This window comes from Curcuma longa, chromosome 1, assembly GCF_044706935.1.
Source record: "Curcuma longa cultivar G26 ecotype Majalengka, Jawa Barat chromosome 1, ITB_CL_G26_1.1, whole genome shotgun sequence".
Lineage (NCBI taxonomy): Eukaryota > Viridiplantae > Streptophyta > Magnoliopsida > Zingiberales > Zingiberaceae > Curcuma > Curcuma longa.
This window is the reverse complement of record NC_133861.1, coordinates 12290170-12313011: the sequence shown is the minus strand read 5'-3', so window position 1 is coordinate 12313011 and position 22842 is coordinate 12290170. Positions and strand designations below refer to the sequence as shown.

Below are 22842 nucleotides of genomic sequence, written 5' to 3'. Positions count from 1 at the left end.
TCCATTGAATTCTTGCTTACAGGAATTAAATTTGGTTATTTTCACCAAATATCTGCAATATTTATCTTATAGATTCTCTAACATATCCTTTACCAATTTTTCAAAAAGTCCCTGAATTTTGTTTCGCCTGCAAAAACTTGCATGTTTTTTCCCTTGGATACTCCTCACTCAAGTTAGGTAGCTTTGTTTCTCGTGGGAAATGAAAATGATGGCACCATGTGGCCCATTGCATTTGAGGAATCGATTAAGCTCGGTAGAACCAGTCAACGAAGAAGAAGATTGCTTACTCTACTTTTCAGATGCACTGCCTCAGAGAAGAGAGAAAAAAAGTTATAATTTGATTATAATACAAGTAGCAATGCATCATCATGCTCGTTCCCCGATGGGCCTGCTCTCATAGTGCTTCAAGAAACTTTACAATACCAAGAACTTGAGGCGATTTACTTACTCATTTCAATAAATGGAAGTATATTTTATAAACGCGCATTGTGGGCTTAATTAGAGATAGCAGATCTTTTCTTGGCTTGAAACGACGATGCATGAAGGGCGGACAAGAACATGTTCGATGTCTAGCAGTAAAAGTCAATTCAGTGCGATTCCTTTACCTTTTTGACAGACATTTCCAGTTGCCTATCTACCTTAGTTACCACCTAGTCTAGATAATACAGAATTCATCTACTCGACAGAATTGCCATAAATAATACAGGGAACCTTTAAGTGCTTCTAAAGTCCTTGTCGCCAAACTTTGAAAGAGTATGTTGTGCCTTTTCTTAGATTAGGATGCAACAGAGTTCATTACATTTAAGTCTTTCTTCACTACCTGCCTTTATAATACTGCCTTAAATCTGGCTAAATCCCCTAAAACCGGTTATTTTCTCTTGTTAAAAGTCAAGCTTGGCATAATCACATCCATTTTATTAGCAATAATAGGATAAAAGGGACAAATCAAGGGACAAGAAAACATTTTCCAATCAAAAAAGCCCTCCAAAAGTTCAAGATCTTTGCAAATTTTTTTTTTTCTTTTTTGGTTTGCCATGTTGATGGACCAATCTTAGAATTCGATTTAGATCAAGCATCTTTGAGATTGAGGTCCATAGAACCTTCGAGAGTTTAAAAAAAAAAAACAGAAAAGAGATATTTTTCTTTCTTTTGTCCTGTGCAGAACACAAGATTTGGTGCTAAGTTTGGATTGGCCAATCCGCAATCGCTGGCTTGAGGATTGTGTGGTGTGAGTGCCACAAAAGCAGCAAAGTGAATACTTAAATGCTTTGATGCTCGCAGACCTAGATGCTTGCTGAGGCTTCCATTTAAAATAAAAGAAAGGCGTGTGTGTTGGTGCAGGGATCAGAATTCAGAACAGTGTAACTAAGGTCCTTGGCCAGAAACATGATTGCTAGTTATCGATTGAACAAGAATAATTCTTCAAATATATATTGTCGATGGTCGTAAAAGAGGAAGATAAAATACAGACAGACTGCGAAGATTTAGTAGCAGTGTTCCGGGCAATGATGGTGGCGTTAATTCTTGCCATGATATTTATGGCTTAATAAAAAACCCAAACATAATTCACAGTGCGAAGACTGGGCCACTGTTTACTTTAGATTAATCTTTGAAAAACAGATAAAGTGAATCGAGGAGGTTTACTTGAGGAAACACACTTTGAGCATAGGAGGTCTGTGATAGTTGACATCAAGGTCATTCCTAAACAACTGTTTCAGTTAAAGAACATATATAATACATCGGCTTCTTGAGAATACAAGAAATAGTATACATCATACTAGTTATCAGGGAGCTATAATGGCACGAAAAGATAACTAACAGTTATCCCATCTCCATTTGTCCGGCCTGTACAGAGCAGGGTCCAGGAACCAGCTGGTCAGTGACATATCCACATCAACCAACAATTGTAGGATTCATGGTGTTCCTTCTTCACAGTCGCAGACTGTGCTTGTATTTTGTTGCAGAATGCATCGCCTCGATCGAGATTTCTACACCTGAACTCTCCAACAACGAAGGCCCCTCCCCTTAGAAAAGCAACCCATCCAACCAAAGGCATTCTCTCTAGATGATGCAATTTTATCACTGTATGCAAACGGTGAACGTCCAAGCTTGGGAATTGGGAAAGGGTGTTGACCAACTTCGCTGTGCTTTTTCTACGACTTTGTAATGTTGAATAATTCTTTATTTTTAGTCGAAAAATTGAAAAGAATACATTTATATTATTTTTTTAAAATAAAAGGTTGATAATTTGTAAATTATATATATATATTTGAAATAAAAATTAATTTTTTTAAAACAATCATGAACCAAATGTTGCTAGCATGTTGTTGAAAAATATAAACAAAATATATTTGGTGATTTATTTACTATAACTTAAATTTTAATTTTAATTGAAAAGGATTAAATTGTCATGCTTAATTAAAAACTACAATTGGAATAACCCCACTAAGGTCAAAACAGTTATATGGCAAAATCAGTAGTATATTAGCTGAAGTTGTTTAGAAAGCATGGTCGACCATCACCTCGGGACGAGTGTTGCATCTTGACAGGCTCCTCAGGCTCTACCCTTTCTCTTCTTTCCATTTCATAGATTGCTTTTCTTTTTTAATCCTTTCCTCCGTCTTTCCTTCCCTTCCCCTTTTCCCAAAGATGTATTTCCACAATAAAGAATCCTACAATATCCTCTAAATGCACAACCCTGAAAATAAATTTATTTAGCACGGGCCTTAACCTAGACTGTTAATCCAATATGTCGACAAAGCCAACAACAGTTTTTGTAAGGCTCAGATTCAGATTAAATCAAAAGTTATGTTCATTAGCGTACCAAGTGTCTCATTATGGCATAGTGTTCACTATAAATTGTCACAGCGAAGATGTGTTTTCACTTTAACTATTTTTTTAAAAAAAATTGGCTCGTCTTCATAACACAAGTATCAGGTTTTCCAGTGTGCCACACATACGCATGAGAGATAAGCTTGCACTTGCAGTCAAGAAAATTTCAAAAGAGAACAATATTTATGAGACGATTAAACATGTTACGCAGTCAATGCTTAAACCACACTGAGCTCAGCCGCTTCTGTGTGCCTGTTGAGCCTCGAGTGCTTCACAGGACAGTACTGGGGCAAATTAAAGACAAGAACTTGGTATTCCTTGCACTACAAAGCATGACCTTGTATGCCATAGCCGAAAAAGAGTTAGTACCTACTGGAGCTCATCTTCTGGTATGTTTTCACCTAGACTTCGCTGTGCCAATCTATAGTATAACATTCCCATCGTTGCCATGCATGCCCTGCTCAGGAAAACCATTCTAACAATAAAATTGTGCACATGGAATCCAAATTTGAAGTTTATATCATGACTGCGGTCTGCAGAGGTAATTCTAAGAAAACTTATAACAATCAGCAACCTCTTAGACTGTATATTTGGACAGAACGTTAGGGGAGAAGAGAGAATGGGTCACAAAATTTCATTACTATGTACATCCTTTGTGTCACTTCCCCTCCTACGCATCAGTAAAGTGCCTTAATTATAGTGTTCACAATTTAAGATGGGAAAGAAAGCACATGCCCAAGCATTTAGAACGGCCTTTATATGTAAAATTTGAAAGACAGCTAACCCTATGTCCTTTGCAACCTTCTTTGCCACTCAATTCAAAACTAAACAAACAAGAATAGCCATTCAACTTACATATAAATACAAATTTCTGCAACTTAGACATTTTTTATGAAGAAACAATATAATTTGTTGAAATTATGGCAATGGTAAGTGGAATAACCAGATGAGTAAGAGTTGGAAAAGTTACATGATTGTCATGACGAGTAATATTTTCCTGGGGTCCATCCTTGAAGATTTTTGGTGACGCACTTTTCCTTCTGGTACACCATTGCACGGTGGTGCAGTTACTGGAAGAGTAGGCAGTGCATTTGACCAGAAAGACAGTAACATCCTTAGAAACTTGTTATGAATGAGACCTACAGTTAAACTGAAATCGGTGAACCATGAATTTAAAAGGAAAAAAAATCATCCCTAACATGTAGAAGAATATCCTTGAGTATTACAATCCAAAACAAATTCACATCCAGAAGGACCATCAGTGACCATGATCTATAATCATTTACAAACAGTATTCCCATCCAACCCAGCAACTTCTCATCATTGTTTACTGGTAATCGATCCATATTCATAAGCTGAATTGATGGAAAATTCCTAGTGAGCACTCATTGCTGGGACATCATGGAGATACACTATTTTTAGATTTATACATGTAGAACATCTAGTGAGACCCACGAGAAAAAAAAGATTTGGCTTGGACCAAATATTAACAAAATCACTACCCATGATGTCAGGCTTACAAATTATTTTAGTTGATCCCAACTAGCTTCTTTCCTCACTATAGATAATCAATCCTGAGGGATTCTATGAAACGTTCAACTCAGGAGATCCTTACTCAAACATCAGATATAATAATGCACCAGGCCAGTCATTCAGTTAGGAACTATAGCATATGTAATCTGTACCTCTGACGAATACAAAAAATAGAATAATAATTGCTAAACACAACATTAGCAAGGTATCACTTTCCACCAAGGGCAGGTATGGTTAGCAAATGAATGGGTTCTTGGCCAGTTAATTCCAAGCATTCATAGAGTTCAATGAAACCTTGAGAGATAATGGAAGCATTTAAGCACATGCTTTTACATGAATGTGGCCCATAACTCGTACCAACTTCGAAGTTTGTTTAATTCAATTTATTTGCATGCAAAATGATTCCAAGAAAAAATTGATATTACAAGGCAGAAGCTTGGCATAAATTCATTTGTGAGATAAATCTATGTAACGGACCACAAAATGGGCAAGTTAAGATCTATATGGGTGACCATAAACTTGGGAGATATCCCAAACTTTAGTGATTTTCCTGCTGGTCAAACATGTTGCTGGACTAAATTGAAAATTGAAAGTGAGATGGTATTTTGATGAGCATACACAGAACGAGTAAGAGGGCTAAACTAACTGTCCAGATGTAGTCAGGTGGACATAAGAAAGGGCAGTCCGGTGCACAAATCTCCCGCCAGTGCGGGGTCCCGAGGAAGAGTCAAACCACATTGAGTCTATTGTACGTAGTCTTACCTTGTATTTTGCAAAAGGTTATTTCCGCGACTCGAACACGCGACTCGATGCATTGTAAGACGAATTGGACTTCTGCTACAACTATCACATCTTCAACTCAAACACAACCACAACAATGTGACATGTTAGTCCCAACTATTTGGGCCTGGTAAATAGATTTTATCCGTTCTTTGGACTCTAATCCGGCCCCCCCCCCCCCCCCCCCCCCCCCCCCCCCCCCCCCCCCCCCCCCCCCCCCCCCCCACACACACACACACACACAACTCACTTTAGCCAATGATTGTCTTGGCGAAATTAGTCAACGTCATCAAGCACATTAACAACTAATGAGGATTGCACGACCCAAATTTGATTAACAATAGTAGAAACTAAGTCCCAGACGATCGAGCAATTGAATCTCTTATTGGGACTTCACATGAAATATCTCTGAGCTGTCCATCACAAAAAAATGCACACAATTTAAATAATTTTCAAAATAATAAAAATTTCTTCTATGGTTGCCTCATAATCTACAACATGACAAGTGGACCGAACGCTAACCTATACATCTCCGCTTCCACTTTTGAACTGTCTGAAACACTGTATGACTATGCCCTCCTCCAAGATATAGCCCAGGGAATCCTTTTTCTTCTTCTTCTTCTTTTTAGTTGCTTGGTAGTGATCTCGATCCAGTCTGATCACCTTCACATAGACTATCTCATCAATTTTATGATGATGAACTATCACAATCCGAGTTGGCATCCCGTCGCCATTCAGGCCTTTGAAAGATTGGCTGAGGAGCACTTGCAGTTATATGGAAAGAACTAGCAGATCCCATCACTGTCCTCTCATGCAAACTGCCCACTTCCTTGCAGACGCTATCTAGAACTGATAGGAAGTCTCTCACCACCATGAAGATCCTAAGAGGGTGAGCTTCCTCCTTTGCAGCATCGCCATGAAAGTACTCTGTAGTTTCCTTCACCAAATTCATCACCCTCTTCTCTTCGACTTTAACACGATCAATCTCCTTTTCAGCCTCTACAAGAAATATCTTCATCATCTCGAAAAAGTTCTTCCCTTGTGTGCATGACTTTTCGAGCTGTATAACTGACTTTACCTTCTCGAGCCCAGCTTCTAGCTTTGAAACATATCCACTCAAAACATCTGAGTCCATTCCAGCTGCCTTTCTGACATTCCCAAGCTCATTGCTTAGCCCTGCTACAATCTTTAAGCCTTGCTTTCTAAATTGTTCTTCTCTTGTGTTGTTAGATGGATTTTCTGTTGCTGGCCCAGTGCCTGATCCTTCAGACCTGATGATCTCTTGCACGACAAAGTGGAGAAGTGTGGTTTTCCCATCTGTCCCTTTTACATCCGCAAGTTTGAGAAGGGTGTCAAGCTTGAACGCTTTCGCTTGACCACGGTTGGTTCCCACATTCATCCTGTTGCCGGTCCTAAGAACAGCTTCCAGGAGCTTAAGAAACAGTCTGCTGCTTCTTAGATCTTGGCATGCTGCCTGTAGAAAATGTTCCAGGGAAGATGAGATTTAAAGCATTGCATCTTATGCAATCAGAAAAACATTCAGTGTTAATTAATTTATGCCTGATAGTCTTTACAACATTTCAACAGTTACATAGCAGAAAAAAGCATGCAACAGTCTACGTGCATTTTGCAAGAGCTTCACATGATGCTATGAAGAGTCAATTTATGTGAGACGTGTTTATTCATAACTAGATAAAAATACTGAAAATTGAAACTAAGAAGAAAGTGAACAATAATTGATGGTTTGCTGCTTGATCTGATATATCATATAATAACCATCCACATTTCAAATTAGCACAAGAAATAAGTGATGACGTTAACATGCTAGCATATTAAGAAAAAACATAAGAACTTTCAGTTTCTCAAAAAAAAAGAAGAAAAGAGTTTTTCAATCAATAAATTTATGGCCTGTTAAATCAAGAACATTAGCAATACTAATCCAAACATTTAGTTGCAAGAATGTGAAGCATGATTGTAATAATTACCTCTAAAGTTTGAAAAGATTTTATTAGATATTTGACTTCTGTCTCAAAATTTGCTCTATATAGCATTGCATCAACTCTTTTGAAGGCAAATGGTACATCCAAGACTGCTTTCAGAAAGCGTTCAGCTGAACCTAACTTTTGTAGGTCACCTGAGTAGTCACGTAATTTTAGTTCTTCCTCCTTTGTGGGGGCCATTTTAACCAAAGTTTCCAAAAGCTCAGTTCCTAAACATTCAGGATTACCTGTTGAAAATAATTTTAAATTTTAATAAAGTTCAAGTTGTAACCTATACAAAACTTTCAATCCAACGTTTATAATCATCATAAAATCCTTCTAAATTAAAATGAGTTCGTCTACATCAAATACATCGGTCTTAAAACTGAGATTAAACCGAATAAACTGAAATAATCAAAAAAATTAAAAAATAAAATAAAATTCTGAATTAACTAACTGAACTTCCGAATTTAATCAGTTATTTTGGTTTAACTGATATTTCACTTACTCCTAGTTCTCATTGTCCCTTTCAACTATGATATATAATTTGGGTCCGATTACTTAGAGAGGAATGTGATGAGGGAAACTAAGGATGAAATAAAAATTAACAGACTTTAAGTTTCCCTTTAAGGAAACAGATTCAAGGAACCTGTTCCCTTGCATCACTGTTATTCTTCTGCAAAATGTGGATCCGCCACCTTAGCTGCCCCACACGGTCGACCCCACGACCATCTGTGAGGAGGTAAATCGAGAAAGTGCAGTTGGTTACGACCGCATCACTGTTATTCAAGTATACCTTTGGGGTTTATCATGTATGAGATAATGTCGAGATATTTCTTATTGGAAAAGCAACTTGGTCAGCAACATTTCAACTAAAGGGGGCAAGGCTATCAACTCAAACTTGTTCTTCTTGATTACCATCGGTCATATGTCTTCTGAGATTCTCTATGTTTATTCAACTGGCCTAAGGCCTGATTGCCAATTTGTTTTAAATCTCATGAATTTTCCTAATACAAAAGTGACTATAGAATGTCCATCAGTTTGGTTTGGACAAGATAGAAAATTATCCAAAGATGCAGAATAATTAGTTTACTTTAATTTGTTAGTATTAAATATTCAAGACAAAACAAACTTTCGCTAAACTAAAATACCACATTGATGGAGACTAATAAAATAAATTAATAATAATAATAAAGAAAAAATAGACAATTGTTTGCATCACATGGTATTAATAAAAGGGGTAGAGTAGTTTTCTATCAGATGATATTCTAATTGGTATGCTTGATTTTTTCATTCCTCTTTTCTATTAAACTACTCGTATTCAAGTCAAATAAGCATTGTAAGAAATCTAATGACATGAACTGGTACAGCAAAAACAATCTCATCCTGTTGTTGTTTCTCGAATTACCACTATGATGAGTTTCGTCACAAGAAAGTGAGTTTATATGACAATGCGCCTCCTACCCTCGTTTCTGTCTATTTTCTTCCCTAGATCAGTACATCTATGTCATTCTTTTTATTTTCTCATATTTACTTATTTCTTTATCACTTTATGACAACATAGAAAAGTCTAGGCAGACAAATCTAATCACTTAAATTCAACAATGACAACATGATAATCACATGAAGACAATTTTCTGTAGAGCTGCGCAATCAGTTTAAAATTGAACCGACCGAATTGAACAAACCAAAAATGAAAAATAGAACCTTTTTTGACAAAACTAACTGACCAAACTTTTCCACTAAAACTGAACAAACCGAACCGATATAAAATTGATTAATTCAATCGGTTACTGAATTAATCGAACTTTTCATAGTCGATTATTACTGTACATCAATCGACTGATATTGGATAGTAGAGTCCATCAATCGCGATAGAGACACCAATTAAGATACATCAGTCGACTATTCACAACATAACAGTCGACTGATATCGATTTAATCAGTTTAATCAATTTTTGAATTTTAAAATGGAGACCGATCCAAATAAACTGAAATAATAAAATTCTAAATTAACCGAACCAAAATTCCGAATTCAATCGATTCAGTCTATTATTTCGGTTTAACTAATATTTCGCTCGTCCCTAGTTTTCTATTAATTAAACAGAAGCATTAAGAGTCCAATAAATTGTTAGGTCATTCTAATGTGAAAGTTACTACCTAACAACTTTTAGTTGAAATTAAGATCGAAAGTTAAATCAGAGCAGGTAACAAAAGAAAATTATGTAGCACAAGTCAAAATTTATTTCCAAATAGACTTTGAGTATTATGCAAGTTAAGTCAACATATTTGATGAGAAGGAATTTAGCAAAAGTAAAAGCAATATATTTAATGAGGAAAAGTAATTTAGCAAAAGTAAAAGCATCAACATATTCGATGAGAAGAAGGAATTTAGAAAAAATAAAAGCATGCAAGATAAGGCTCCTTACCATCAAGTAAAAGGATACAATGTAAACAAGCTGCTTACCATCAAAAAGTGATTCGCAGACCTCCTCTCTTGTCACATTCAGCGCCCTCAAAAGTATTGCAATGTTCTGAGACTTCTTCGGATCTAACACTCTGTTCTCCTGCTTAAAGGAGAGAGCATCTTGTTTTATTTTGGAGTCATTGGGAAGAGAAGTTGTGGAATTGTTGATGAAGAGAGTCTCCATTGCGTCTTCATTCAATCTGACAAAACAAAGAAATAAGTGTAATCATCGCCGTTGGTGGCTTTTGAAGTTTTGGGGAGTTTAAAATCTTACTGAAATGAGCTCGATTTCAATTGGTCCCATATCATTGCTCGATCAGAACTTGCTTTAACTTTGTCCCAGTGAAGGGGCTTTAATCTAGGCTTCGTATCGCCCTCTAGATGTTCTCCCGCCTCGTCATCCTGATGCGAAGAACCGGCAGCAACTCCATTACTAAACTTGGCAAGAGGGAGCGGTATGTTGATCCGTAGAGCTTCCGGAGGCAGGGGATTCAGTAATCGACGTCTTGAAAATGGCGCCATAGGAACTTTAATTGGCTCATCGTTTTTGGCGAACGCTTCGGAAGTCGAATAAGGCGGCGGGGGAGGGGGCCGAGGCGGGGGAGGAGGAGGAGGCGGGGGAGGGGGTGGTGGATTCCTAGTGGAATTGTCCATCCAGGGAGGCGGCCGAGGTGGCAGCATCGGCGAGGGACGGGACGGAGAAGGTGATGGAGGTTGTCGATTCAATGGCAGGACTATCTGTTTCACTTCAGAATCAGGGTAATTGGTGAGTTGCATTCGAGGGGATGATCGCCGTGAACGAGGGACAGCATCAGTCGACACCGCGGCTATTAAGAATTCCTTCCCTCCGCTACTCATACTAGGGAGGCTACGCCGCGATAATGGACTGCCCGGTGTCTCGCTGGTGGTGGACGCCAACGACATCTGCGGAGTATAGAAGGTATACTCGTCGGAGGATGCAGTCAGCGCGCGACCCAAATTTTTCCTCGAAGCAATCGCGCTCAACGGTGGTAGCGGCTGGAGCTCGGGGCTCGGGGGGTGCATCTCCACAACCCGCTCCGCCCCCAGCTTGTGGTAAGGTGATCCATTATGATCCTGGCTCCCCCGGCAGCTCGAAGCCTCCGTCGACGCCGTGTCCATGGTGCCGAGGTAGAGAAAATCTGGCGCCGGTGCCTCGGCAGAAGCTGCGCGGTTTTCCATCCGCCCATTGCTGCCATCGAGGCCCATGAGTTTCTCGGCATCAGACGACCTCCTCGCCCTTCGTCTCCGGTAAAAGTACATCCCCGTCAAGACAAGGACTGCAAGGACCGCCACCGAGACAGGGACAGTGACGGCGACGACCGTCTCGGACGCAGACGACGGAGACGAAGAGGCAGAGGTGGCGGCGGCGGTAGAGGCGGGGGTCTGGCCGGTGGTCGCCTGCGGGGAAGGAAATCCTGGGAAAAAGGGGCTAGAACTGTCCGGCGACGGATCCGAGAACTCCTGAGGGGGCGGGGGCGGGGTCCATTGAATCGGGTACAGCGGCTGATGGAGCACCCTCCTGCTTCCGCAGCCGTCGCCTCCTCCTCCGACGGTCGCACAGAGTAGGGAGAGCGCCAGCAGAAGCATAGCGTTACGACTCCGTAACGAACGCCGTTACGTTTCGTTGAGTCTAAAGCTTCGACATGGAAGCCAAGAGATCCAGCTGCTCGCTTCTTTTACCTTTCAACACCGTGGAACGCGAGCGAATGACGTCAACACCGCCGCCATACGTCCGTCGGTTCGAGAATCCGCTCACGCTCCCGTCCCCTCTCAATGAAACACGTGGCACTTCCGGCCCCCTGGTTAAAGCGCCTTAACATACGCTGCGGCATCCCAATTGCGAAACAGGAAACCGGAAGAATAACGACGACCCCACCGACGAGCCCCTTGTCGGCGTTCCTTCCTTCCACCTCGCACGTCAAGCATCAGCTTTCCCTGCGTCACGTGCTCCGCAGGAGAAAGAGGAGACGTTCGACGCTCTCTCCCTCTCTCTACCACCTCCTCGATTAATCCGACTGTTCGATGATCAAAAGATGAAAAGGAAGAGAATAATGGAAGTTTTCTTTCACGTACCATCACTAAATATTCTCCGTTTTTTTTTTTACTTTAAAAAAGTGAATACAATATTTTAAACGCAAGGCATGTTGAGGCATACAATAGCCGGTAGGGTGCCACTGTGAAAGGGTGGCGTCACGTGAAAGCGACAGGAGCTGGTAGGCGTCCGCCGTGGAGAAAGGCGTCGGTGATCGGTTGGCGCTTTCGCTTTTCTTTCTGTTTTTTCCGCAGCAGCAGCGCAGCGTTAAACTGATGGACCCGCGGTTGAACAATCTCGTTGCGAAGCAATCTGGGGAGTCTGGTCTGTGTGGACGTCCATTTTGTCTTTTCAGAATTCCAATTGTTGTTTCTTAATTCTAATCGAGAAATTTTCACTTTTAACCCTAAGAATTGTTAAAACTTTTTTCATTTCAGTTTCAGAAGTTTGTAAATTATATTTAACCCCTAAGATAAATTTTCCAGGCCAAGGGGAACAAAATGAAATGATTTTCTAAGTCTTACGTCCTAAAGGATGGATCACACTAAAAAGGATAAATTGTAAGGAAATTAAGATATTTTTTTATTTATTTGATGTAAAATTAGAAAAAAAATTAGATGCAAATGTATAAAATAAAATTATGAAAAGGTTATATCGCATTAAGATTATAAATGAATAAGACACTGACAAATTAACTCTGTTAATTTTCATAAACAAAATTTGGAGTCATTGCATAGTGTTATCTTCATTATTTTGGTGTATAGATACGAGTAAGATTAATTGATAGTTATCCAGATTTTTCTTCGAGGAGGCAAGCTAGCATTCCACCAAGGCACAGAAGTTGAAGAAATGTGAAAACAAATTTAGCAATTCCAGATATCCCCGCATATGAAAAAAGGTTTACAACAAAAATACCTAAATCAGATTTTAAAAAAACAATAGTATAACAACAAAAGACTTCACAATAATCAAAGATTCCATAAGTGACTAAATCAATTGCTTCAGTTAACGAGAAGCTTGAGCAGCTTGTGCAGGTTCGACGATGTTCTTGGCCAATAAGTACGTCCGCATATTGAGATTCTTCATGGCTTCTATTATCTGTTCATGCCTGGGAAAACAAGAAAGCATGAACATGTAAAGTTCAAAGCACGTACTAAATGCTGACTCCAGAAAAGAAGATTATAGACCAACACAAACACATTGGAGTATGGGACTAAATACCATTCCTAGAGAAACTATCAATACAACATAGAAAATCCAGAAATAGCTATGGAAAACAAGAAATATTCTGCATCCAGAATGTATACTTACACATTTTGATGAACAACTGGCATGGTTACAGTCCCCGAAACAGCATCTATCTTAGCGTCAAGCTTCGAGTTGCGAATGAGATTTGTTATCCAAACCAGCGCTTCATCATGGGTCATGTTCAAGTTCAACTTTTCAGCAAGCACACTGTTGCACATCATCAATTTAGCAATTATCAACAATCCACTTTAATAGAATAGTCATATTAGGTAAAAAAACATTCCAGAAGATAAAACAAATGAATGAAAAATATAATGAAAAGTGAAGAATATATTAAAAAAAAAACCTGCAAGTTGCTCAGCCAACATAATAATATAATAGTATGAGCAGCAGAATAACATTCCTCACAATATTATCTGTATCTGACAGAAAAGGTTATTTGCTAATGCTAAACATGTTACAAAATCTTGGTATGTGTAGGGCCTACCTGATATCAATACACCGATGGATGCGGCAGTAGGTCTCAAAAATAAAGAGACGGGCATTTTCCAGGAATTCATCCCTTAAAGGAACACTAGTGAAGTTGGAATCTTCAACACGTTTGCCAAGGAAGGGGTCATTCAAAATTACCTAAGTAACAGATCAACAAAAATATTTATCTATCATTTTCAAATGAAAGCATGGTAATTTGATCAAACATGGAAGTAGAACCAAATAAAATTTTCCAAAAAAGTACGAAGACACAGAAGTTTCATACAATCTCTGAAGTGAAAAACCTAGTGGCAAAATGAATGAGTAGGAGTTTCTAAGTTTTAAATAATACATGCCAATGAACCTAATGAATGATAACAAAATTTCATGTTGAAGCGGTAAAATTTAGTTGCTTATCACTTCAAACAAGAGATTGACCACCTGCAAAGAATTTAGATGGCACCATGGATTCTTTATTCATAATTAACTTCCATATCAGGATTGTCTTAGATACATATCTTCCTCACCAATTATGATAGATACAGTAAAGAAAAGCACATCTCCATACATAAAGGTCTCTTCCAGCAGATAAATTCATCCTAAATACAAACTATTTGGATCGGTAAATTATCTAAATAATGTTTTGCCTACTTGAAGAAAGGGAAGGAAATAGGAGAGAAAGTAATTTGCATGTAAGAAAAGGAAAGAAAAAAGGATTTAATTTCTTAATCCAGTTCCACCTGGGTTTTACTTACTTGAACAAAACTGCAAACGAAGAAGCAATTTTCTTTTCACTCTAGTTTCAAAAGATTTAAGAACAAATTATTTCTTGCTCTCTTCCTATAGAAAAAATTGGCAAACTCATCTATTTACATTTATTTCCCTCCAAGTAAGCAACCCATAAGTGTTCATTTGAAACTGTCTTCCCTGTTGTTAGGTCTTCAAACACCTTACACAAATATGGTCTTCAGTAAGTACATACTCAAATCACATTACACCAATGCATCATCTTATAAATAACTATTTTTCCAATGCAGGTCAAGACACACATTTTAAAAGCAACTTTCCCAAAGTAACTTCCAAATTACTAAAAGACAGAAAAGAGACTAAACTAAATATTCTACATAGAATTAGTAAGGCCAAAGAAAATGCATTACATAATGGGAACTTACTTGCTCACACTCCTTGAGTTTCTTCTGAGCTCCATCAAAGTCATAATTAACATATAAAGATTCTATGAGTTCTGTTATAGGATCCTTGTAGCAGTGTTGCTCTTGTTGAATAACTTTGACCAACTCCTTCAGCATATTTCTCCTTCTTTTGTTGACAATGACAGCAGTGGCAACATAACGGAGAAGGTGATGTGCATTTGTTTGAATAGCATTCAAGTACCTGACAAGATTGAAAAAATATATTCAGGAGACAACTCATTGCTCAGAAATGGAGATTATCTATCTAATATTCTTACAAGATTGTGGTTTTAACTACATGTTGCAATTTCTCCATTCTGATATTGAGCAATTCAGTAAGTCCTGGCTTTTGTAACTAAATGGTCATTGTTAGCCAAATCCCTGGAAGGGTTTCCACCAAAATGATCTATCTATTTAGAGTTACCAACAGTGTTTTTAAAACAGGACCAGATTGGCTGGTTCAGCCAACTAAACCAGGAACCAGAAATAAATCTAGTCTTGTTGGAGAGAAAAAACAGATGCTACATAAACCAGTAGAAACAGTAAAAATTAGTTATATTACCTATAACCAGTACAATTGTCAAATTGTGTTTCCAACCTACTGGTTAGTCCTCTACTTTCATTTAGAGGATGCCCAGTTCAACAGCTTCTATTATCTAGTTTGCATGCTATTTTCAATTTTTTGATGTTTTCCATTTACTATTATATATAAATTTTATAAATAATCCTTTTTATGTTGAGTTTTTTTGTTTTTTCCCATTATGCTTACTAATAAATAAATTTCATAAAATTTGAATAATGAACCATTAATTAAAATATTTCATATACATATATATATATACCTGTACGAAGTAGGTTTTACAATACCTATAAAAGTTGCTGTCATTATTTTGAGTCGACCATTTGACTAGATTTATTATTATATTTTATAACAAAAATAATATCTAGTGTTATTTTCCCAATTAACCAATTCAACTAGTCAAGCCAATGATAGACTTACCAGTTCGATCAACTGTTCAATTTTCAATTGCTAATTACAAAGCTAATCCTGTGAATAAGCTTTCTAAATATCTATTATGTCAAAGCCAAATACTCAAACTCTACAAATATTCATTTTCTGAATTTTGTACCATTGTGAAAGATTGTTTCAGAGATCTTATCTAAAAAATACATCAGAATATACCACACTTTCTCGCCTATGTAGCACTTCTAAAGTTTGTTTCACAAGTCTTGTGAAGTAAAAAATAGGTTATACAAAAGGAAATTGCGACAAGCTATTCAAAAGATCGCTTGAACATGTCCTTACCATCTAAACTGATTTAAGATTCAATGCAAGTAATCAGAACAATAGTTAAAGAAAAGCCCACTAGGCGACAGTTGCAGAAAGTTCACTAACTAAACCCATAGTCATCAAATAAGCTTTATATAATCAGCCAGGAGCTTCTAAGCTGATCTGCACTGGTTTCTGAAATGTGAAAAGTGGTACAATGTGGAAGTGAAAGTACAAGAACCAAAATGTAGCGAATATAAAGAAGGTTACTGAAATTCAGTCAATAAGTAAAAAAGACTAATATAATAAAACCACACACAAGCGTGTAACAAGATTGATACAGTGGTGGGGGCAATGGTAAAATGTATATGAAAGGGCCCATCATCTTTCATGAAAATAATTGGTCAGTTAAAATGGCTGAAAACCTATTAATCAAAAATGAGAAAAGAAAGTTTAGCAGGACAAAGGCACACCTGTCCTGGAAGAATAAATCAATGATACTATTTCTTCCATTTTCATGGTTAAAGAAGATGAAAAGACTCCAATGCATCAACCAGATCCTGTTCTGCAGATGATTTAAAGGAGAAGAAAAGCTCTGCAATGAAAACAAAACAGGAAGGATTGCAATGAGCAACATAACACTTCCAGGACGAAACTCTATGTATTAAATAAGAAATAGTACCTTTGAATCAATTATCTCTTTGAGACGATTGAGCTCCTCAAGAGCAATATCCCAATTTTGCATTAAAATCTCTGCAGCAAGTTTTCCCCACAGCGCACTCAAACTTCTCTCGCTATTAGTGCACAGGGCACGATATTGATATAAATAATCTGCAGCGCCGGAATAGTTACCACACTCAAATTGGAACTTTGCATACTGATAGAGAGCCTCAATCTGATCAGCGCCAATCTACTCAATGGGAAACGAGAAAAGCATTTGTCATCTACTAATAAAACCTGTTTTTGCCATTCATTGTCTGAAATTTGACAAATTATAGCAGTAGCCTATCAAGACTACTAACTTTATTTACAACAATCAGATATTACGCCGTTTAGATGAAAATCATCCCACTTTGAATGAATGAATTCGAAATGTCAAACCTGAAAACGGTCATGGAGCATTTGGATGTTGTACTGTCTGTCAGGCCTTAATTCCTGGACCAAGTTCGCATCTTGAAGGAAAGAGATGAGCGGCGCTGCGGACTCTTCGAGGGATTTCAGCCTAGCGACAACCTCCACCCTCCTATCCACCATTGCTGCAAAATCCCCCAAAATGTCACACAACATAAACTAAAAAACGAAAGGAGAATAAACAAAGGAAGCAAAGAGGACCTTGGGGCACATCTTCTGTATGGTAAAGGGCCTTATGAATGTCCATGGCGTAGTCGACCATGTTGGTGTGGGAGAGAAGCTGGATCTTGGCCTTGAGAATCTCATCGTTCGCGTACAACTCTCGCTCTTGCAAAAACTCGAGGAGCGGGAAGACAAGGTGACGGTCGAGGTGAGGCGCGATACGAGAAGTTAGATCGTAATCTGCCATGCGCTGGGTCTTTTCTGCAGATTGGAGATATGAAAGCCGCGGATAGAAGATACGGGTTAGGGTTTGCGCGGATAGATGAAAAACATCTCTCTATTAATTTTAGCAAGACGGTAACAGACTCGATGCGGAAATTACATTAAATACTTTTAATATAAGATATTAAAAATTAAAAATTGGTATATTTTTTTTATGTAATAAAATAAAATAAAAAGTATGAACGTATTTCAGTTGTCGTAATATTGTCAATTAGTACGTGTATTTATTAAAGCAAAAAAAAACAAAAAATAGTTAATAGTATGTATTTTAAAAAATGATTTTTTTTAAAAAAACATCCTTCATAATTCTGGAATCGTCAGGATAGCCTTCATAACTTTTAACGTAAATCACTAAATCAGACCAGTAGTAATGAAAATTTTCGAGATATGACTTCCTATTCAAAAATACCCAATCGCTCTATCTATTGTAATATTTATTCTCATATGGTTTTAATTATTAACAATCTCTCATATTTTTTTATATTTAAATGTTAATACTTATAGTTCGTGTTAAAATATATTTATTAAAATATTAATGTGTGACACTATGGCTTCATTAGTAAACAATTTTGCTTGAATTTATTTAAATAACTTGGTTAACAACATATTTAGACCAGATTAATTAGCAAACCAAGGCGAGTGTTGTTAAAAATTCATGAGAATTTTTATAATTCATATTTAAAATTACGTAAGATAAAATACTACCAATGAAAAAACTCACTCTTATATTCACAAGATATGTCACTGATCCAATTCGAAATCAAGAGATGGGTTGACTCTATCGAGTCGTCTCTTACTAGGTTGAACTCTAACTAATCGTCTCCTATGGACTCGGCCTCTATCAGGTTGGACTTTAACTGGTCATATATTGTCTGGTTGACTTCTGTTGAATATGTTTTTACTGAGTCAACTTCAATCGGATTGAACTTTAGTTGGTCATCTCCTGCTGAATGGACTTCTGCTAGGTCGGGCTCTAGTGGGTCGTATGCTTTGGGATCGACTTCTATTGAGTTGACTTCAGGAGCAATGATTGAAAAGACTCATAAGCAAATTAAAAGGAGATCAAAGTACACATTTGCTCAATTCCTCCTATGCTAAGTCAAACATTGAAGGAAAAGAATTAAAGAGGAGATATAAAAGTAAAAATGATGAAACTTCAAGATTTGCATACCTTCTGCATTGATACTATTATCTTTATAAATAAAGTAATAAATTCGATTTTAAAGTTAAGATTAAATCCAGGCCGTAGATTGAATGGGTGATTGTGATGGTTTGGATTTAATCTTTTATTTTAAAATCTAACGGTCCAGATTTGTTGTGACAAATTTGTGACATTTGTTGTGATGTATCTTTATATAGAGAGGGAGGAGGCGCACTAAATCCCTAACAGACATTCTTAAGTAATTGGCATGTCCCGTTCTTTAATTACACTATTAGTATGTGCCCCAAGTAACCGTTGTTTTTTTCATATCCGACCACTCTTCCATTTGGTAACTTATGGGAACTCAACCATCTTATCAAATTTGCTTGGCAAGCACAATCCAACCTGATCCAAGCTCATCACAAAGTAGACTGACTTGAACCGAGTACTCTTCTTGGAAATGAACTCGAGAGGATCAGTCCAACTTGACTCGAGCTCATCTTGAGTTAGATCAAATTGGCCGTAGTTCCGTTTTGACGTGGACAAACCAAGATTCACATATATTGACCATGTCCATTCCCTCTACAAAGAGCGTTTACATAAAAAAGTGCCGAATACACTCTTCTTATTAAAACAAAACAAAAAGATTATCTTTTTTTAATAAAAAAAGTATAATAAATAATGATTGATAAATTAGTCAAATAATAAATAATGACAAGTTTCTAATGGTTGATTTACATTTCGGAATTAATATTATCTTCGTTATTTTCAATAAGAAAATTACAGGCCGAAAATTTGAATAGGAATACGGTTACTTTCTTTCCACAAAATAAATCCCGAGTAATTCCAATAAGGAAATTCTAGCTGTATCTTCCTTATTTTGAAAATTACAGGCCAAAGTTACTTTCCGCAGCTAATTCCAATAAGGAGCACGGTTATGATTTTGCTCTCTATATAAAATGGATCCTTGACTCCTCTCTCTCCCCACGCCAACGATCGATATATAGCTTCCTTTCAATTTATACGTCAAAGATAAGATTCAGGGAGAAACAAGCCATGATTACCGTGCTTAACTTTTCAGTAGAGTTCCTCCTCGTCCTCCTAGCTACTCTAGCTGTGTTTCTGTGTGTTGAACTCGTCAAAAAATGGAAGAGAAAGCCGTCAAACCTCCCACCGGGCCGCCAAGGTTGGCCTTTCGTCGGCGAAACCTTCGGATACCTCAAGCCTCATCCCTCCACTTCAGTCGGCCAGTTCATGGAGCAACATATATCGAGGTATATATTAATTATTACTGATCTTAAGCGCTGATCGAATCGGAAAGCGATTAATGCATGCAGCTGACGATGATCGATGCATGCATTGCATGCGCTGCCAGGTACGGGAAGATCTACCGGTCGAATCTCTTCGGAGAGCCGACGGTCGTGTCGGCGGACGCAGGGCTGAACAGGTTCATACTGCAGAACGAAGGGAAGCTGTTCGAGGTCAGCTACCCGAGCAGCGTCGCCCAGATCTTGGGGAAATGGTCGATGATGGTGCTAGTCGGTGACATGCACCTCAAAATGCGAATGATCTCGTTCAATTTCATGAACAACGTCAGTCTCCGATCCCACCTCTTGCCGGAGGTCGAGCGCCAGTCCCTTCTCGTGCTTCGCTCCTGGATTCACGGCTCCCCTTTCTCGGCACTACAAGAAGCTAAAAAGGTAATTATATCTCTCCGATCTGTTTTGTTTTCTAACATGAACTCATCGGTGTTCATTAATTTGATTCGCGTTTTAATTTCTTCAGTTTACCTTCAATATGATGGCAAAAAGTATCTTGAGCATGGGCCCGTTCGAAGCAAAGACAAATAAACTGAGACTGGAGTACGCAACCTTCATGAAAGGAGCGATATCTGCACCTCTAAAATTTCCTGGGACTCCGTACTGGAAGGCCTTGAAGGTACGCATTCCGAAGCTAACTAGTCAATTGTCACTTTCATTGGCATTTCGGCCGTGCATACTGTGCCATTAATTGTTATCATTTTGACTAATTTGCTTTCCTTGATAAAAAAAAAATACTACTACCTCTGCTTGATTTGCAGTCGCGATCAAACATTCTCAGTGCGATTGAAGAAAAAATGGAAGAAAGAATGCAAGAGATGAGAGAGCAAGAGAGAGACGAGGAGGTGGAAGATCTCCTTAGTTGGTGTCTAAAGCACTCAAATTTGTCCAAAGAGCAGATCCTCGACCTTCTGCTCGACCTACTATTTGCAGGCCATGAAACCTCGTCGGTAGCCTTGACTTCAGCTATATTCTTCTTGGAGAGTTGCCCGAAAGCTGTTCGACAACTCCAGGTAATTATATATATATGAGTACTCATCAAACAATATATAATATATATAAATGACTGTAATTTTATATATATTACTAGGAGGAGCACAGGGAAATAGAACGTAAGAAGCTACAAAGAGAAGAGTCGAGTTTAACTTGGGAAGACTATAAAGAGATGGAATTCACTCAATGTGTAAGCGCTTTCATCAGTTTCTGGACTTTGTAAATTAGTATATATATATTCTCTTTAAGTTAATCTACTTAATGAATGAAGGTTATAAACGAGACCCTGCGACTTAGCAACGTCGTAAGGTTCGTGCATAGAAAAGTTCTTCAAGATGTAGAATATAAAGGTATAACCGATCGACCCAGTATAGATTTTTCTCTCGACGTCAATTTAGCTGATAAGTATATATATTTACGTTCTCAAAATCGCAAATTAAGGGTACAAGATTCCGCGTGGATGGAAAATTCTACCTGTTTTTGCTTCAGTTCACTTGGATTCTTCTGTGTATGATGATCCTCACCAGTTCAACCCCTGGAGGTGGCAGGTGCGTCCTAATTAATTTATTAATTAAATTTATGGTACTCACAAAATTTGCGTAATCAATAATGATAGTACATTTCACGTAATGATTGGGATGTATTCCTGCAGCATTATTATTTAGAGAAACATATATACTTGTTAAACAAAATGCATGTTTTTTAGGTTTTGCTCTTGTCAACCTAACAAACAAAATGTCGAACGTTTTGCGTGCAGAAAAACAGCGTGACGTCGACGACGACGAACAACTTCATGCCTTATGGCGGCGGGCCGCGTCTGTGTGCTGGCTCGGAGCTCGCGAAGCTCGAGCTGGCGGTCTTCCTGCACCACCTCGTGCTGAGCTACAGATGGGAGTTGGCTGAGCCGGATCAGCCGTTTGCATTCCCCTTCATTGAGTTCCCGAAAGGACTCCCCATAATAGTCTACCCCATCTGATCAAATATAAATTATCAGATAAAATAATTTAAAACTTATCTCATGAATCATAATTATATTTAACTTTGATGAAGTCACCCTCCTAACGTATGTAATTGTAAATCTTGTGTTCATCATTGTTGGTGAATGCACCTTTAAATTTTAAAGGGCAAAATAAAAAGGGTGTCTCAATTTTAATGAATCTTCGTATGAACTTTCTTTTACAAAAACTTGTCAAATGGATAATGTTCTTGATTGAGGTCACAATCTGGTGGATCAGCAAGATATCAAGATAAGATAGTGGAGATGATGAATGTTGAATGTCTTGGAAAGATGAAAGATGTCAAAGATACATATCCAACACTCAAATTAAAATAAAAGTTTATGAAAAATAAAAATAGCAAGAGTAATGGAGAAAAAAAAGAAAGAAAACTCAATCTTCTTCTTTTTGAGTGTTTTATCCATGATTTATATAATCGTCTAAAAAAATAATTCCATATCTACATTCTTGGAAGATCAAATTCAACAGTCGTTATCTACTCCTTTATTTATTGCATACTACATATATGTAGAAGAGCATTTAGGGGGCCAAGTCTAACATTCCTATGATTATTCCTATACTCGCTTGTGAGGTTATGCTTAGGAATATTCACAGTAACCGTCAATATGCCCTTGTAGAATGATTATGTTGTGAAGCAATCATGAAGTATACATATTTTGGAATTAGAGTGACTAAACTAATGAAAGAATCGAGGAGGTTGTGTCTTTTGAAATTTAGATAATCAAGTCAATGAAGGAATCGAGGAAGTTGTATTCTCTAAAATAGAAGTGACCCAGTCAATGAAGAAGTCGAGGAGGTCGTATTCTATGAAATTGAGATAGTTGAATCGATGTAGGAGTCAAGAAGACTGTATCCTTTAGAATCGGAGTGATCAAGTTAATGAAGGAATCGAGGAAACTGTGTCCTTTGGAATTGAAATGATCGAGTCGATAAATAAGTCAAGGAAGATGTATCTACTAAAATCGAAGTGGCCGA

The 22842-nt window shown here is 37.8% G+C and overlaps 3 protein-coding genes across 3 annotated transcripts; 1 reads left to right on the top strand and 2 right to left on the bottom strand.

Moving 5' to 3' along the window:
- Positions 1–5474: 5474 nt before the first annotated feature.
- Positions 5475–11199, bottom strand: LOC141832452 (formin-like protein 8). The gene is made up of 4 exons (XM_074719961.1): positions 9866–11199; positions 9592–9791; positions 7131–7372; positions 5475–6619 (listed from the first exon to the last, which is right to left on the bottom strand). The coding sequence occupies exons 1-4, from the start codon at positions 11197–11199 to the stop codon at positions 5834–5836; spliced, it is 2562 nt and encodes an 853-aa protein (XP_074576062.1). The 3' UTR covers positions 5475–5833.
- A 1286-nt stretch (positions 11200–12485) lies between these two features.
- LOC141837953 (eukaryotic translation initiation factor 3 subunit E-like) lies at positions 12486–17441 on the bottom strand. Its single transcript, XM_074725332.1, has 8 exons — positions 17156–17441; positions 16925–17079; positions 16506–16733; positions 16297–16418; positions 14536–14755; positions 13380–13522; positions 12956–13099; positions 12486–12752 (listed from the first exon to the last, which is right to left on the bottom strand). The coding sequence occupies exons 1-8, from the start codon at positions 17361–17363 to the stop codon at positions 12650–12652; spliced, it is 1323 nt and encodes a 440-aa protein (XP_074581433.1). The 5' UTR covers positions 17364–17441; the 3' UTR covers positions 12486–12649.
- Positions 17442–19595: 2154 nt separating this feature from the next.
- On the top strand, positions 19596–21827 carry LOC141824344 (cholesterol 22-monohydroxylase CYP90B52-like). The gene is made up of 8 exons (XM_074711612.1): positions 19596–19813; positions 19915–20239; positions 20325–20477; positions 20620–20871; positions 20949–21041; positions 21123–21201; positions 21293–21399; positions 21609–21827. The coding sequence occupies exons 1-8, from the start codon at positions 19596–19598 to the stop codon at positions 21825–21827; spliced, it is 1446 nt and encodes a 481-aa protein (XP_074567713.1).
- The last annotated feature ends 1015 nt before the right edge of the window (positions 21828–22842 follow it).